General features: G+C 38.7%; 1 protein-coding gene across 7 annotated transcripts in view; it reads right to left on the bottom strand.

Moving 5' to 3' along the window:
* Positions 1-18,432, bottom strand: part of map3k4 (mitogen-activated protein kinase kinase kinase 4) — a 37,031-nt gene that overhangs the window by 8,360 nt on the left and 10,239 nt on the right. For 2 of the 7 annotated variants that reach the window (XM_039656243.2, XM_039656248.2), the window contains exons 2-17: positions 16,210-16,385; positions 14,471-15,786; positions 10,380-10,637; positions 9,736-9,888; positions 8,905-9,062; positions 8,001-8,117; positions 7,206-7,305; positions 7,033-7,116; positions 6,685-6,954; positions 5,395-5,544; positions 4,804-4,965; positions 3,307-3,440; positions 2,706-2,784; positions 2,548-2,626; positions 2,077-2,176; positions 1,627-1,755 (exon numbers count right to left, since the gene is read on the bottom strand). In XM_039656243.2, coding sequence (XP_039512177.2) covers positions 1,627-1,755; positions 2,077-2,176; positions 2,548-2,626; positions 2,706-2,784; positions 3,307-3,440; positions 4,804-4,965; positions 5,395-5,544; positions 6,685-6,954; positions 7,033-7,116; positions 7,206-7,305; positions 8,001-8,117; positions 8,905-9,062; positions 9,736-9,888; positions 10,380-10,637; positions 14,471-15,786; positions 16,210-16,385 — 3,465 coding nt within the window. The remainder of the gene's footprint in view (positions 1-1,626; positions 1,756-2,076; positions 2,177-2,547; positions 2,627-2,705; positions 2,785-3,306; positions 3,441-4,803; positions 4,966-5,394; positions 5,545-6,684; positions 6,955-7,032; positions 7,117-7,205; positions 7,306-8,000; positions 8,118-8,904; positions 9,063-9,735; positions 9,889-10,379; positions 10,638-14,470; positions 15,787-16,209; positions 16,386-18,432) is intronic. The other 5 variants (XM_039656246.2, XM_039656245.2, XM_039656244.2 and 2 more) reach the window with 5 other exon arrangements.

The raw sequence follows: 18,432 nt of genomic DNA on the forward strand, positions 1-18,432 counted from the left end.
TGTACCACGGTTCTAATATTGTAAAACTATAAATATAACTATATTCTTTAATAAAAAAAATTGAGCCAGAGTCCTGAACTAGGATCAGACAATTTTACCTTTTTTTATACTAATGAACTCTGAAATCTTTATACACTTGGATTCATGTGTATCTTTGTTTTAACAATGCACCTGATAGCAGCGGGACAGGGTGTTAAAGCCAATGATGCATGCTAATGCTCGTTTCAACAGAGGCTAATTAATATGGATGCGCTGGACAAAGGAAAGTTACAAAGGTCATAGGTCACTAAACATTTGTCATTAAAGCAAATCATCTGCTATACATCAAACTGTATCGAAGCTCACAGCAATGCGAAACCCGGACAATTTGAGTTGATTATACATCCAAACTAACTGGCAAGGAGTTTGAGGAACACTACATCACTTTCATGTACTGAACCTAAATGTATTTCAACTTAATGGGGTCAAATCAACCTTTCTTTATTATCATCTTTCCTTTTTTACTATTCATATTAAAGATGTCTGTTGTGTAATAATTCAATCTTAAAAATGACAATTTTCCCTTTTCTTTATTCCTCAAGTGAATTAAACGGGTCATTCATTGCCATGCTTTTTGCTCCATTTCCATGTGAATTGAAATACAGGTCAAGTGCACTTGCACATTGTCGCGTCTAATGTAATTTGTGCTGCCTCATCCTGCAATAATGCAACACCTCCTTTTACATTGTGAAATGATCCCAAAACAATTCCTTACAAAAGTAAAAATTATTAACAGTAGGTGCTCCACACCAGTGTTATTTTAGTACCGGTGATACCATTATAGTTTTTATTAATATTTTGAATTAATTTCTAGAATTTTAGTAAATTGTTTCAGAAATAAGTGTTTTTTTTTTATTTTTAGTCTATATCATTTTATTACATTTAGTTTCAGTTAATGTAGTACAAGTTAAACTAAATTAAAATTAGAAACGGTATAATTGTATCTTTTTATATTTCTCTCATTGGTAAGTCACAATGTTTTTTTTAATGTTTTAATATACTACATTAAGCACAAGGTTTAGCGAACATTCCCACATTCACAGAGGAAACGTTACTCTTAATGCCATTTCCTCTAGTTTTTAATAATAATATCCTCATTATCACACTGTAATTGTTCCGATTACCCAATAGGCATTGCTGACGCATCAATTTAACCAGTCATTTTAATATATTTGTTTTCTGGCATAACACGGTTTCTATTTTGGCTATTTGTTTTTTTTTTTTTTAATATATCTTTTTATATTGAGTTGACGTAGCAGATAACTGTGGATCAAAGAAATCTGATTATAGATTATATGACCCCTTTATCATCACAACATCCAGTGCAAAAACAGCATTACCCAGACGTTGCATGCTTTTCTCGTGGACTTGGGTAAGAAAACCGAATATTTTACAGACGGAGTAGCCCGTTTCAAGATTTTCTGGTACCCATCATCTTATTGTTAATACATTTCAGATTTTTGCCGATTAACTTATGAACCCAAAACCCACGAGAGATGCATGCTTTTCCGACAAGGATGCAATGCTGAAGACGTTGAAAATGTTGCAAAGCTCCGTTTTGGGTTGAGAACGGGATGTCCTGACTACCTGATGTCATTGGGCACGCCGCCGGACGTTTTGGTGGCGTGGCCGTGTTCCCCTGAGGGTAATGGAGGGGCGGGGCGTGGACCTGGGGGACACAACTGGGTACGCAGATCACACGGGAGACTCCGAGAGCTGTGATGGAAAAACAGACTGATGGCCTCAGCATTCTGCTTTGGATGGAGTGTGCATGTGTGAAAGTGTTTATTATTAAATAAGGCAGAGCTTTGCACATGTTCTAATGTCAGCATACAGACAAAACACACAACAACGCACACCCATATGAAGCTCTATGTTGTTAAAGCATTATTACAAACTACAGCATTAATAGAAGCGTGACTCAATTAAACCCTCCTCACAAGGCCATGCAAAGGAAGTACACAAGTATTCACAAGCATTATAACACCACTAGATTTACAAGATGTGCTACTGGTGAAGACCCAGAACATAACCTACCTGAAGCCCTCGGCATGAGAGGAAGGGATGAAGAGGTATGGGTTTGGAGGATCGCTATGGCAACGGGGGACTTTGACAGGTCGAGGGCTGTTTCGTGGGCCTGATGAAAGAGTTACATCAGATGTCATGATCAATTTGTTATACAAGAAAAACACAAACAATGGTCAAGATAGGCAAGATAATTATTCCTGTTATATTATGTCTGTCGAAGCGCAAGACGACGTGAAATAGCTCATTTCAGTGTTTGTGCGCTGTCTGTGAAACGAAACAGCGAGAAACTAATTGAGTTCCCTTTTGCGCCTTCTTGCGTTTTCATGACTGGCCTGCCATCTGTCCTGAGGCTCGTTCATGTTCTCAAAACATCGCATTGTTATAATACATAAAATGTTACCGGCCAACTGGCGATTGGCGCCGTTTCATATAAATTACAGACACTGAACCTTAAACACTGCAGGGGAAGAGAACACTTACCAAAGTACATACTGCTGACAGGACTGTGCGGTTTGCCGATAACATGCCCGATACATTCATTCATCAGGGCTTGCAGACTCTATAAGACATAATATTAATGAATCCAGACAAGTGCAAATCAAAACAGACATTAAAACAGCAGGACATGGATATCTCACCAGAAAGTCATCTTCTGGCAAGGCTGATATAAACGCAGCCTCAATTGCTTGAAGAAAATCAAAGCCCTGTGTCGCCCACCTAGAGACATTTTTTTAATAAAATTTAATTTCAAATAACATTTGCGAGCATGCTAGAAAGAACAAGGTGGAAATATCATTTATTGAGTAAACCGTTGGAAATGTTTAGTTTGAACATTAGTATCTCTGAGGGATGAAACACTGGCTCCAAAACCTAGTGAGCTTTCTAGATGCAGCATTTTAAGACAACAGACACACTTCCTAGGTGATTTACCTGATCCAAAAGGTAGCCAGCACGATAATGCAGGCTTCTAAGATAACTATTTTAGCCAAATTATAAGGACATGAACATGTGACCCTAACGCATTTCAACAAACTCAAAAATACATTCCAAGATGGAGAACAAAGCGAAGCATCAAAAGTACACTAAATTATTTGTGTGCTTTTTTTCTAGGCTTATCAGAACAAATTCAATTGAGAGTTGATTCCAAGTTAGAGCTCAATGACAGACTCCTCAAAAGGAAGCTACCTAGGAAGTAGACTGCATGACACCCTAATTGTTTTTGTAATCGAGCCTACTCACCTTGGACGAGTGCCTCTTCCACTTTCACACTTTGTGAGGACAAAGTTCATCCACTTGCGGGCAAAAGCAATGTAGCGCTCCCCTATTCGTCGTCTGAACTCTCCAGACATCAGCCGAACAACCTCTTTATGGTACTGCAGGATTGCAAAAAAAAAAAAAGTGTTGAACAGATGGACTGAAGAAAACCCTTTATGTTCATGTTAGCTTGTTTCATAGTTGACAGTAGCTTTGAGGTTTCCCCCCATTAAACTTCCTTTTTGTCTGGTGTTGTTAAACTCACATGGCTAATAAAATGTAAACACTGATATAAAGAAAGTACTTAAAGGTGGGGTAAGCAATATTTGAAAAACGCTGTATGAAAGTTGGTCGGACCGATCACAAAAAAACAACACGTAACCAAACCAGACGAATGATTCCGCTCTGAGTAAAATTGGGTTTGAGTTTCATTGTTTGATTGGAGCTGCTGTGCGGTTGGCAACGAAAAACGCACTCTTTGTTTGTTTTTATTCATCTAGGTGTTAATTTATTGTGTTTCCTTGTCATTCGTTCATCATCTTTGCTTTATTTTTAGTGAAGCATTATTTGAGCACTAAGCATTATAATTGGAGGGTGATCTTTGAAGGCGGTGAAGAGAGGGGTGTATTTGTTTGGGTTGATTTTAAATATCAACAATATTCAGCAACGACTTTGAGAAATAACATACTGCACCTTTAAGGCCATTAAGGCTAACTAGCTAATTACTAATTGGCATATCTACAATTCCGATTCCATTTTTATCCCACAATTCTGACATTTTTTTCTCAGAATTGTGATTTAAACTGACAATTACCAGAAAAGAGTCAGAATTGTGAGATGTTATAGGCTTAAATGTTATCTATATAAAATGTTGTAGGTTTAAATATTATCCCAGGCTGTAACTAAGGCTAATACAATATGAACAGTGAATATTAAATAAATCTGTTTACATTAAATTAATGCTTTAATAGTAGACTAATAATAACAGGTTTCATCAGTCCAGACTTTTTTCAATGGCTTGCAACCATAAATGTCTGTTTAACTTTAAAAGCGTTCACTTCGACGATGGTATTCTGTAAAAATAGAGAAGACCATCTTTTTCATTCCGATTCTGGCCTTCAAAAGCAAAACAAGACCTTTATTTCTCTCATTTGAAGGATCTTTTCCTTCACTTGTTACCAGTGTTTTTCTACCACCACCACCACAATGCAAACGCAAACTGCAGTAACATAACTATGACGTCTGCTCCTAAATGGTCTATTGATTGGATTGTTATCTGCGTTGCACACGTCATCAGAGAAAAGGTCATTGCAAGAGGAAGGGGGATATTCATGTTTTTGATTTAAAGATTACTTAGGGATGAAAAGTAATTGAAGAGTTTTTTCATGAAAAAAAACATCTATAATAAACACTGCAACATTCCATGAAATTTTGGTGTTGTGAAGCATTTCAAATAAAAATAGAAATCCATTGGACTAGGACCTCAAAAGCAAAGTTGTAGCCCTGAATCATGGCCTCTCTGTAATACTGCTGCAGTGTGACCTTCTCGGTCTCCTCCACCTCAGCCTCAAACTCCGACATGAACATGTATTCCACACGGTCGATTGCAGTGTTGATCTTGATGCACAGCTGGAGAGCCTCGTTCTGAAACGACAGAAAATGTTCTTTAAAAGAGCAGCTCAAACCAAAATTGCTTTGCAAACATCCGGTGTGCTGATGCATAGTTATGGGTTGCATATCCTCACATAACAACGTAACTCGTCTCTATGGAGCCAAACCGATCTTTGCGCTCGAGTTCCATGTGTATTCATATTGTGTGAAAACATTCATGTGCATACTCCATTTGTTTGCTACATCAGCATCAAGTGACACAGAATGAAACTCCTGCTTGATGTGATATGAAAGTGGGTCTCCAAAAACTCCAATGATAGTGAGAAAACTGAGGTTGAGGAGATTCCCCTTCCATATGTAATGCGGTTTGAGTGCACATCAGAATAGCACACATCGATATGTCAGAAAACAAACTGGGACCACAAAATATGGTTTGTTTTTCTGGGGATTGTTTTGCATCACCTTGAGTTGCTCCAGGGCGCAGACGATAAGCGGCTGGCTGGACGTCTGCTCTCGGCTGAGGGTGAGAATTTCGTCCATTGACAGCTGAAAAGCTTTGCGCTGTGTCATCAGGTGGGCCGACTGTGACACAACCAGCAAGAGATTGTCCACCTAGGAATAATATGACACATATTAGATGCCAAACTCAACAGTTAAATTGAGAAGAGATGGATCTTTCTTCAAAAGAGATTAAAAATACATAAGTATATTGTACAAATACAACTACACCATTTTTAATTTGTTATTCTGTTTTTTTTTTATTTATTAAAATGTTTAATTTTTTTTCTTCTTTAAAATATATACTTATAATATAATAAAATATATATAAAAATGTATATGTATATATATATATATATATATATATATATATATATATATATATATATATTTCCCCCCAAAACAGAATAACACATTAAAGGTCCCGTTCTTCATGCTTTATTTAGTAATTGTCATACTTTTAATTGGTTAAATTGTAATGTTAGATGTTACAAACTGTTATAAAAGCTTGTGGTATATGCTTTTTTTTTCCGTCAGTCGGATTAATGATGGTTTTGTATAATTTTTTTAATAAGTCCATTGTTTATTCCTACCTTAGTTACATGTGTGCACGAGTTTTGATTAGTAATATATGTTTTATAGGTCTAGATGTGGTAAACATCTGCTGCAAACAAATACAAAAAGTACTGTAGCCTAACGCCTCCTAATTAAATATTTTTTTGTTGTGTATAGTTCTTTTGAAATTGTTTATCCAAACAACTTTATATAAATATACTTCATTTTACCAAGAATATAGCCTTACAAGCTGTCATGTTGTGTAAAAGTTGCCAGGCATTACAATAAGTTATTTATTAAAAGTTGATTGTTACGTGACTGCACATTAAATTATTACTGCCTCACATCAATGTATAGGTTTGTCGACGAATTATCCACCCCCCCTTTCTTGTGTATTCCTGTGGGTGGAGATTAGTCAAAAAACTGTTCTAATTACGTCATTAAAAAGGAAGTAGAGGGATGTAGTCCAAACTGGACGTTCATTGTAGGCTTTGAAAGGGGACTTCTATTAAATAAAATATCTCGCTAGGCATTGATCTTTGAGCTTTATAATTTTACAGGTATTATTTATTCTCTAACAGCAACATTACACACTTACTAAAGTTTGAAAAATGAAATTTGAAAATGAAAAAAAATGAAGAACGGGACCTTTAAACAGGACCATTTCTAAAAATGTATTACATATTAAACGGGCATTACCTTCATGGCCCGTAACGTGTCCACAGTCTCCATCTGAGGCACCAGTTTGAGCACAGGGCCGTCCCACTCAGCCCAGGCGCCATCAGCAGGTGAGTCCCCAACTCCATGCTTGCTCATGAGCAGGTAAGCCTCGTCTTCCGGGATCTCGTCTGGCTCTTTCGAGCAGTCCTTTCCGGCTGCTGCATTTAACAGCTGCAAGATAACCAGCCGCTCCTTTATCAGATCAGAAGGGACAAACACCTGGAGCTCTTCCAATCCTGGGATTTGGACCTAAGGAAACAGACAAACAAAGTTATTTAGAATCTGTCAATAGAAGCCTATCATTAATATAGAGAAACATGTTATTACTTTGACGTAATTCTTAGCCTCCAGAGCTTGGAGGAGAGAGGGTACTCCACTGGTTAGGCTGAATTCTGCAGCAATCTCAAGATCCTGAGAGGAGTAAAGCAGAATGTTAAAACTGTCCATCACAGTGACCTTAGAATAAAGACAGGTGAAAGTGGGTCTACTGGTGAACTCACCTTACGCAGCATCTTGGCAAAGCCCAGCGCTTTAGACGCTCTTTCCCTGGCTTCATGGAAGAGCTCTTTGAGAGAGCGACTTGTCTCAATCACTGAACGCCTGCAGGGAAAGAAAAAAACTGGGATAAATGCATGTTATATAGTATAAAATATTTGTAAAAATGTATTATCATCGGGGTATATATACATATACATGTACATACACACACACTATCAACAGCTAGGTGTCATTATGATTTTTCTATTATGCTCACCTGTATTTATTTTGATGAAAAATACTATAAAAACAGTAACATTGTGAAATATTACAATTTAATTTAAAGTATTTTCAAATATCTTTAAAATATAACATTACTTCAGTCTTTAGTGTCACATGATTGAAAATGTTGGAAAAAAATGTTTTTTATACATTCTGAAATCAGCTGATTTAAAGAGCTTTTATTGGAAATAGAAATCTTTTGTAACATTATAAATGTCTTTACTGTCACTTTAGATCAAATTAATGTGTCCTTACTCAACAAAATTATTTACTAAAAAATAATAATAATCTTACTGACCCCACTATTTTTTTGGAACTATTTTTTTGTGGAAGCAAGGTGAATTGTTTGACACTAGCGGCACCAACAGAATTGAAATTTTTATCTAAATTCCATTATATTATATCAATTTCCCTATAACCGAACCCATTTTCAGCATATACAAGTAAAAAAAATATTTTTTTTCCTGTACAATACATCAGTTTTTGAATTGTTTTTATTGTTCCAGATAACTCCACAGGTGTTCCCTCATACACACCTGATTTCATCTGAGGCAGTGCTATCATCTGCACACTCCCAGAACTCATTGCCACTCTTCTGAAGGCCCGCATCCAAAAAGTCTCCAGTGGATTTTAGCAGCATGCCAGCAATATCACTGAAAAATACAAGTCACGCATACAGTGACGCTTTTGTGCACTTTACATTTGATATGGATGTTGATTTGCTAAATTAACACAAGGATTAATCATTTTTCTTATTTCATCAATAAAATACCATAGAAATTAGTTGTGTAATGGTTCTCTGTAAAAAATCTAACCGTATTGTTCTCCACACACTTGCATCGCAGTTCATCTATAATCTGACAATCCATCTATAATATGGTTTGTTGAAAATAACAGACAGACAGTGTTCCGCTAATGTATGTTTCTGTCGATGGATACGCATTCTGGCTTCTCACTCTTTAGTGATGGTGCATGAGTGCAAGTGAGACCTGAACAGCACATGTTGCTATCTGTGTTTAAACTAAACTCATTTAAGCCTTGTCAATTTAAACATTCAAGCGCAAGACGACAAAACAACAAAAGACAAGGAAATCACTCACTGCTCTAGACTGAATAGCTTGGTAACTTTAATAATGATCTTTATTTAATTTATACAGAGAAGATAATATGCAATGCTATTTTACTACTATTGAATTTCTGTACCTGAAAACTACATGCTTAAATAACCTTGCATTTATTTGTGGTTTTGCTTGTAGTTTGATTACTTGTTCTTATTTGTATTTGTAGTTTTTTCCTCTGAACATAGCACGTACCAAACCGTACTGAAACTGGGACCCTGAAACCGTGAGTAATTTGAACCATTACACCACTAATACAAATGCTATTCTTTAAACACATCCAGTAACTGAAACAGCTAGTGCACTGAAAGAAAAGACTAACCAAAAGAGTTTTCCAGACTGGGCTTCTCCACCCCGGATGTATGGAGTGATAACTTTGGTGAAGTTCCACTCCTCCTCCAGCAGGTTCTTCAGGCTGTGGGAGGCTTGAGGCAGCTGCTGTAACATCTGGATCCAGCTGCGCATATAGTCAAAGTACACCTGCATGCACAGACACACAGAAGACATTTCTATTTCAAGCTCATCCAAGATCACTGCAGTTCATGGTGCTGGATTCTTCTGAACAACACTTTTAGGTAACACTTTATTTCAATAATCCACTTTAGACATTCTACTAACTATAAGTAACTTTGCAACTACATGTCAAATAACTCTCATTAGAGTATTAGTAGACTGTCTGCTTAAAGGGATAGTTCGCCCAAAAATTAAAATTCAGTCATCATTTACTCACCCTAGTTGTTCCAAACCTGTATAAATGTCTTTGTTCTACTGAATACAAAGGAACATATTTGGAAGAATGTTTGTAACCAAAAAGATCTCGGGGCACACTGACTATCATAGTAAGGCGGGAAATATTATGGTAGTCAATGGGGCCTAAGATCTGCTTGGTTACAAACATTCTTCCTTTATGTTCAGCAGAACAAAGAAATTTAGACAGGTTTGAGAGCGAGTAAACGACAGAATTAAGATTTTTGGGTGAACTCTCTCTTTAATATCTGCTAACAATTTAATTTGATGGTCCCCCAACAGACATTCTAAGGACTATAAGTAACTTTACACAAGTGAATCACAGTAACTTTGCCCTGAATCTAAATGTAGTTGGAAAAAATAAGTTGATAAATAAGATTACAAAATGAATCAGTCCAAATCCCACCTCTAGCATTTTATGGAGATCTTCCTCAAACTCGTCGATGTTGGTGTTAGTCTGCAGACTCTGGGGGTCAGAGACGACGCCTCGCAGCATGAACTGGTAGTACTGTTTCATCAGGAGCCCTCCTTTAAGAACCTCTTTACACTCTCGCACCAACTACAATACACAAACGCACAACTCTGATGTAGCCTCAAGGAACCATTTCATGAGATTTAATTTAGCTACACCGAATGTGAGAATAGCTTTTAAGAATTTATGCTTCTCGAAGAGTCGAGCACAATGTCCCCCAAGAAGCATCACGGAACAAAACAGCCATAAGTCATAATCTACAACAAAAAACACTATCAGTTAGTTTCACAACCAAGCTATCAAAAAAACTAATGAACATATAAACCAAGATATTTTATTGATAGACTCATGCTAGCTTTGCCAGTTGTATTGGTTGATAACCATGTCTACTAGATCAGAAGTAATAGTTCACCTTGTGTCAGTTCCAAAATCAATAGCTGTTAAGTGTAATTTATATATATAGTGCTGTCAATCGATTAAAAAAAATTAACCGCAAAATTTCCTGTAATTAATTGTGATTTTAACAAGAAAAAACATTTGGAAGGCAGTGTATGTACAATATGTGTATAAGTAATGACCTGCTTGATGCTGAGCAGGGACGGCTCCCCTGCAGGCCTTTGCTCAAGGCGCAGTTTTAGGCACTCGTGAATAACATTTAGCAGCACACGGCAAAGCACCAAGAAAGCTGGTCGGAATGAGGGCAGGTCCATATCCATTAGCTCCTTCCACGAAACTCGTCCCGACCCCTCCTCCTCCTCTACCGGACCGGACAAGTGACGAGATAGCTCTGGAAGGTAGTCACAGTGCTGCAAAGAATAACCTGGGACCGCTGACAACTAACAGGAACAAAGCAGAATATGGGCATGAAAATTCAGTTATATGAACACATAAAACAGAAGACCACAAAATCTTGCTGCAAAACTGATAAGAAAAAATTAAAAAAAGACAGAACACAGACATTCATCTAATAAAAGGAAGAGTTCATGCAAACAAATATTATGTAATTATTATGCAGTCACTCTCATGTTGTTCCAAACCCAAACAATTTTCTTTTTTCGATCCGAGTGGAACATTAGGTTAATAAAGGTGAAAATGAATCTGTTGATCCTGTGTACAAAATTGGTTGGGATGAAATCCATTTCTCAAATTCAACTCACTGACACAGTAGGGGTAAACAGCAAACAGATAATCATTGAATTAGGGGTGGGCAATATTAACAAAATCACAACACGATGAATTTATTTCATACAATTGATAAATATAACATTAATGCTACTTTTGCTGGAACGAACAAGGTTGTTTTGATGGCAAAATTTTAGATAACATTTAATTTCATACAATTGAAAATAATCAAATATAAAACACTTCATAGACTTCATTATATGAAATAAATATATTAACTCATATTAAAGCTACAAAAGTCTAGAGCAACAAGCGATTTTATCTTTGCTTTTGTCGTTTGATTAATATTCAGGACACAGATGGCAGCAGATATATTAGGCTGCTGTCACTTTAAGACCAAGTGCACAAATCTGGTAAGCGGTATTTGAAAAACACTGTTGGGAGTTTAATCGGACTGACACACAAACAAACAACAACAAAAATGTGTAGCCAATCGGCATTAAGGGGCGTATAACGGTGGAGGAGAGAGAATGAGCAAGAGATTTGAAGAAAGACTGCAGAAATAGAGATTGGACATACACAAAAGAGAAAAGCTCAGAAGAAATCACTGAAAAACAAAGGGTTACGATTGGGCAAGAGCTTTAGGACCCGAGTTAGTAGAGCGTCACAGTCCCGTCCACAACCAGTGCTGGAAGTAAGAATTCAATACAATTTCTCCATTGACAGTTGGGGAATAAGCCATAAAAACGCAACCATACATGGTAGACTTAAAACCAGCTACGGCTGTACTAAGCGATTGTATATGCTCATATATACACGGCAAAAGTTCATAGGGCACTAACCTTGTTTTAAGATAAATGACTTTAACTCACAATGTCTTGGATATGTACTTCATTACCCACAATCCTGAACAATCCCACAGTGATGCATCTGATTGGTGGAAGTCATGTAACTGTCTGGTTAAACCCCGCGAAGGTCCGTGAAGACTGAAATGTAATGACGTATGGCAAGTTCATTGGTCGCACCTCAGAGGAGCCGGCACCATTGGATGTGCAGTTGCCTCTGCAGTATTGTGAACGCATGCGCGAACCTATAGAAAGTAATGCTTCTTTCATTTTGATCTATAGGCATATTTCTCATGTCTGTGACTATTTATCCACCTTATGCTCTTAAGTTTATTTTGTGCACTGTCAAGTACTGCATCAGATTTGTCGTGCTGCCAGTCTTGACAGCAATCATCTTGTCTCATATATTGCAACTGTCTGTTGGCATCGAGCCTGGAGAAATGTAGCCAGCCACACTTTTGATATTTTCCACATCTTTTAAATCTTTGCGGGTAGGGACGCTTACACACACAGCCTCACACGTGAGCAAAGTCTCTGTGGGCAACCGCATAAACTAGTGCATGAGCCACTGATGTTGACGAGATTAACCCCTTAGTAGGGCTGGGTAATAAATATCGATTTCTCGATATTAAAGGGTTAGTTCACCCAAAAATGAAAATTAAGTCATTAATTACTCACCCCCATGCTGTACCAACCCCGTAAGACCTTCGTTCGTCTTCGGAACACAAATGAAGATATTTTTGATTAAATTTGAGAGCTGTATAACTACCACATTGGCTCCTAAGGGACTGCCTCTTGACGGCCCAAAAAGTCAATGAAGAAAATGTTTAAATATCCCAAGTGACTACCGTGGCTCAACTATATGTTTATCAAGCGACGCGAATACTTTTTGTGCGAAAAAACAAACAAAAATAACGAGTTTATTCGACTATTTCTTTTCTTCCTTGTAGGCCAGAACGAGACTTCCTTATAGATTTCCACGACGCATGCGCGAGAATTGCGATCTGAAGTAGTGAAGCTGGTGTGAGCAGATCGCAAATCTCGCGCATGCGTCGTGGAAATCTATAAGGAAGTCTCGTTCTGGCCTACAAGAAAGAAAAAAATAGTCGAATAAACTCGTTATTTTTGTTTGTTTTTTCGCACAAAAAGTATTCGCGTCGCTTGATAAACATATAGTTGAGCCACGGTAGTCACTTGGGATATTTAAACATTTTCTTCATTGACTTTTTGGGCCGTCAAGAGGCAGTCCCTTAGGAGCCAATGTGGTAGTTATACAGCTCTCAAATTTAATCAAAAATATCTTCATTTGTGTTCCGAAGACGAACGAAGGTCTTACGGGGTTGGTACAGCATGGGGGTGAGTAATTAATGACTTAATTTTCATTTTTGGGTGAACTAACCCTTTAAAAGATTCTCATTTTTTCGAACCGATGTCGATTCTTAAATCTCAAGAATCGATTAGTCATCCTGTTTCATTTGAATGAATGGAACACTGTGTCACGGCTGCGCGCATCCAAAAAAAAAAAAAAAAAAAAAAAATCGCAATAATCTTTGTCCTTTGTCTCAAATTACGTCCATTTTCTTCAGAAATTCAAAAACATAAATAACGCTTTGGTGCTGTGTCATCTGATCGCTCTTGCGCAGTTTATATTTCATATAATCTTCTTATTATAAAATACATAAGTGTAATTTAAGTGTTTGTATAGCTACAAAACAGTTAATTATTACCTTCATATTAGGCTAATGAAGCCTAGAAGGCCCCCATAGTTTACAGCATTAGTTAAGAGACTTGATTTCCTTGAGAAAATTTGCCATTTATTGTAACTGATATCCAAAATAATCAATATTGAATTGAAATCGAATCGAATTGTGAAATTTGTGTCAATACCCAGCCCTACCCCTTAGGTCGAAATTTGGTACCAAACGACAAGCAATGTTTCGATACTCGATAGTATCAAGGCAATTCGGTCTTTACCTAAAAAGTATCAAACACTATACCCAGCCCTAGCGATCGGTGTTCGAGGCTGACTCGGAGCAAGGTGGTTAGGATTGGTGTGAGAGTTTTGGAGGCGGAGCAATGAAGAGAGAGGTGTGTTTGTTTGGGTTGATTTCAAATATCAACATTGTCCAACAGCTTTTTTGAAATACCGCTTACCAAACCTTTAATACTCGCCAAGACGGTCAAGTGCAATTGAGTTCTGTTTGTGTTGTATTGTGCTCGAAAGGTTTAAAATTGCTATAAAGGTTAAAACTGGCTTAAATGATACAGCACCACAACATAACACGAGTATAACCCCGATATAGACGATAATGCAAAATTCTCTACCGGTGGTCAAATTTGTACTGGTTTATCATGTCTACCGGTATTTCACCCACCCCTACAGTGACCTTTTGACCTTTATGGGCCATGAAGCTCCAATTCCCATTTATAGCAATTGCATTAAAGAGAAGCAAGTACATTTCCCCTTGTGTTGCTTCCACAGGAGCAAAAAAAAAAAAAACAATACAGGTTTGGAATAAAATGAAGGTGAGGTAATAATGAAAGTATTCTCATTTTGGGTTAAACTAATTATTTAAAAAAAACTTCTCTCATTCTTTCCAAACCGCTATGAAGCCAAAATGAACTTTTCCAATTTCCCCCCGATATTCCACACATTTAGAGCCAATCAAATGTCCTGGCGGCAGCACCACAGTTGCTCTCACCTCTTGAGCCGGCATGTGACTCAACAGAGCAGTTCTGGACCTCTGCAGCGAGCGGTCCATCAGCTTGTGCAGTCTGAGGATCAGTTTACGCAGTCCCATCTGTTTAAGTGCCTTATCCACAAACGGCCGGTATATGGCAGTGGGACAGTGGCAGGTCTCGTTGTCCTGTGGGAGAAACTCCTCCTCTGACATGAGGCGTGAAAACTTTGGCGTGAGGCAGGGCGACTGTTCCCCATCACTAGTCGCCTCACTCAAGGTCCTCTCCTCCCCGTCGTTGTCGGCGGTAAAGGTAGCCGTGGACTCCGTCTCATCCTCGTCGTCCTCATTGCCGCGGGAACAACGAGGAGAGGGGATCTCGAAGATGGGCCAGCCGATGCGGGAAAGGTCCCTGAGGCCCAGCACGGTGCCCATCACGCGCAGCTTCTGGTTCAGGTCCTGAGTAATATTGAGCCACAAGCAGAGCGCCTGCACCCTGCCCTGGAAATCCCGAGCTGCGTACTTTTCGTAGTCCTTCTGCAAAGTTTGCAGAGACGGGAACAGAGCCTCCACTGACTCCAACAGAGACATGACCCGCTTGACCTGATCGAAAGCTACTCGCTGCCTTTGCAGGTGCTCCCGGCACTCCAGTGCGGAAGAAAGCGGAGCAGCAGCGTCAATCTCTCCCCAGGACGTGGAACAAGTGCTAAAGCTAAAAGGATCGTTACTGCAGTTGGTTTCACCGGGGCAGGAGTTGCTCTCCTCAACTGAGACTTTGCTCTCAAGCCCGGCTAGGCTGCTATAATCCACTTTGAAGTGCAGAACCTCGTTGATGATGTCAGGTATGGCTTGGCGGGCAGTGTACAGGTACAGGTCCTGCTCCATGACGCTACGGCGGGCGTGCCAGGCCTGCAACTCTAACCAGATGACCTCGTTGTTCTGGCCCATGATGGCAGTGTTCTCCAGGCCTCGCTGCTCCTTCTCCTTCTTCTTGGATGACATGGAGGTGAGTTTAAGCAGCAGCCGCAGAGTCTCGAAGAACTTGAGACGGTCTGCCGGACAGTCTGTGCGTGAGGTCTGTCGGTGAGTGCGCACAGGCAGCATGCCCAGGCTCAGGTATGGCTTGCGGGGATCCATGTTTCTGGAGCCGATGGTACTGGATTTGGAGACCGAATCCAGCATGAAGGTGCCTTCGAACTTGGTATCCCGATCGTTGGTGCGCTGGTTGGAGCGCTGCTTTTTTTCCTGCTTGTAGCTGTGAGGTTCTTCGGGAGGTTCAGCTGATCGGGCTCCTTCACGTTCTCGTTGAGACAACGGGCTGGAGGAACACGGCTTCTCTGCTGATGAAAGAGGTGAAATTTAGTGACAGATGACCAAACCCATTTATTACAATAAACCTAATTTCTATTTCTACTTCATTTACTTTGCATTTTGTACAAGCAATACAACAGAACATGAATAAAATTATAACATTCAATTTGTATTAAATTTTTTTCGCATAGTGCAAAAACCTGAATATTGTTGACAATTTTCATTATTGTTGACTATTTAAATTTGGCTTAGTTGTTTCAGCACCAAGTTTTTATTCTTCAATAATATCTTATTTTCTTCATCATTTTTCCCCCCTTATTCAGTGGCTTTTCTTCATTGAAACGTCAAATGCATCAATTTTCATTCAACGTGATCTCAAGCGCTTGAATGACACTCCAGAATGCGGCCCTAACACCATATGTTTCAGAAATTTGCACATTAAGGGCTCTCACCTTTGCCCTTTGACCCCTGGCTGTTTCTCTGGTGTTTGTTGGACATACGTTTCATCTGTCGAGGAGTGCGGGGAGGGGAGGTGCTGTAGAGATTCTCCTCTTCCTGGCTGGGCTCGTCCCAAGACTCTTCCACCTCAGTATTCTGCTGGGGCACATCTTTGGACGAGTCCTTGAGCCTGAACAGAAATCAGAACAATCCAAAATATGATTATGGCCATGAACTGCCTTGGCAAGTCTTACTTTAAAAAGAATTTAGGAACAGATATCCATAACAAAGTCAAGAAGCAAGTTATATTTCTCTACATAGCTAAGGAAATATTAGGGAAAACCCTTTTTAGAGTTGCAAGAATTATTCAAATATATCGATGACTGCGCTTTAAACTGTCATAAGATCAACATTTATATTGCTGAGGTTTGAAAACAAACAAAATGCCTTAAAATAGACTGAGGCTCTTATGTACAACAAGATGTGCGATGTCTTCTGTCTCCAAATTTTAATTGAAAAAAACCTCTGAGGGTGACCACTTGAGTTATGTTTAAAAGAAACGTATTCGTGAGCTAATAAAAGTCTTTTAAGAGGATTACAAAAAGTATCAGAAGAGGACATGCATCCCATAGACAATGAAACAAACAAAAAAGGACTGCATTAGCTAGTGGGAGGGAGAAAACCGGTGCAAAACTCCCCGCCATGCTGAGACAAACTGTGTATGTAGGTGTATTTGGACACGTGCATGTCTGTGTGCTTGTGTGGGAGGAAAATGATACTGATACGAGGCCATTGTCAAGCAATGAAGGAAAGGATCACTTTCACAGTGGGGTCATCCTTTGGTTGACTTAATCTGAGATTTCACTCACAAAGAGCCCTCTGAGCAAAGCCCAAGTCATCCATCTGCCCCTCACACATACATCAATTCCCCACAATCCCCCAGGGAGTCTCCAGGCAGACCAAAAGTCCTCCCAGACACCTGCTGCAGGGTATTGTGGTCCTCGTGCCAGAACATTCAGACACAGACGGCCCCACTCCCTGCACCCCACAGTTGCCGCCACTTAACATATGGATACCACCACAAGACCCATCATTTACATTTAGCTTACATCACAAAAAAGAACAACAATTTGAATTGTTATTTTCTTTTAAAACTCCATGTTTGCCGTTCTTATTTATAGGTCTGCACAATTCGGCCAAACATTTTAATATATTTCTTTTATTCATAAAATAAACACCAGAAACATATGCAATTAAATTGCAACCTTTACGATTTGATAGTCGCACACTAAGCCATATCACAATTGTGCATCCCTACCATTTACAGACACTGCAAAATGATGTGCATTTCTCAATAATGAGTTTAATGCCGTCTAATTCGATCCAATGGCGGTATTCGATTAGAGGTCAAGGTCTTTTCTCATGGTGAAGAGATTTTTAATTAAATGCAATACATTTTATTTTATGTATTAGCTCGCTCGTTATTTCATCTGACTCCATAAATGAAAACGTTTTTCAATGAAACCTGTGCATCATTAAATCTACACAATGTTTGACTATTCCTTAAACTCGAATAAAAAGTCAGTAGTATAATCAAATATAACAATTTATTATGTCAGGTAAATGTATTATCACAATTTCATAATCGATTGAAAGATAATCAATGCAAACCATCAAATATTCTAGAACAAAGAGGACAATCTTTTGCCCGACATATAAAATGCATGGGCGACTCAGCATTCACGGGCTGATCTGAGATACAGAAAAGGCCCTGATCCTTCCACTGCATTTCATTATATAGTCAGACCTCATTTCATATGTAAACACGAGTTTACAGTGTAAATCAACTGTGTTCACTGTGTACTGGGGGTAGAAGTTGACCATTTGCGAACATTGGAAATTTGCATTCAGGAATTTACACATTTTAGGGGTTGAACCATGTCTAGAGACCACATCCCTTTGTGAGCCAGTTATCCCTAAACTCTTAAAAACCTTATTACCTTTTGTTTTACTTATTTGGAAATAGGACACTTGTACCAGTTGCACTGAGACATTTCATATAATACCAAACACATGTATAAAACTGTATGATAGTTGTTCAAATTAAAACCATATAGATTCTTAAGTGAGTTTGGGTGATCTCTGCGAAAGTGGGGGATGCGGGGAAGAGGTGTGTGTGTGTGTGTGTGTGTGTGTGTGAGTTCAAATGTTAATTTGTAGCAACGTCCTTCGTCTCA

The sequence above is a fragment of the Pimephales promelas genome, chromosome 11 (genome assembly GCF_988280905.1).
Source record: "Pimephales promelas chromosome 11, fPimPro1.hap1.1, whole genome shotgun sequence".
Taxonomy (NCBI): domain Eukaryota; kingdom Metazoa; phylum Chordata; class Actinopteri; order Cypriniformes; family Leuciscidae; genus Pimephales; species Pimephales promelas.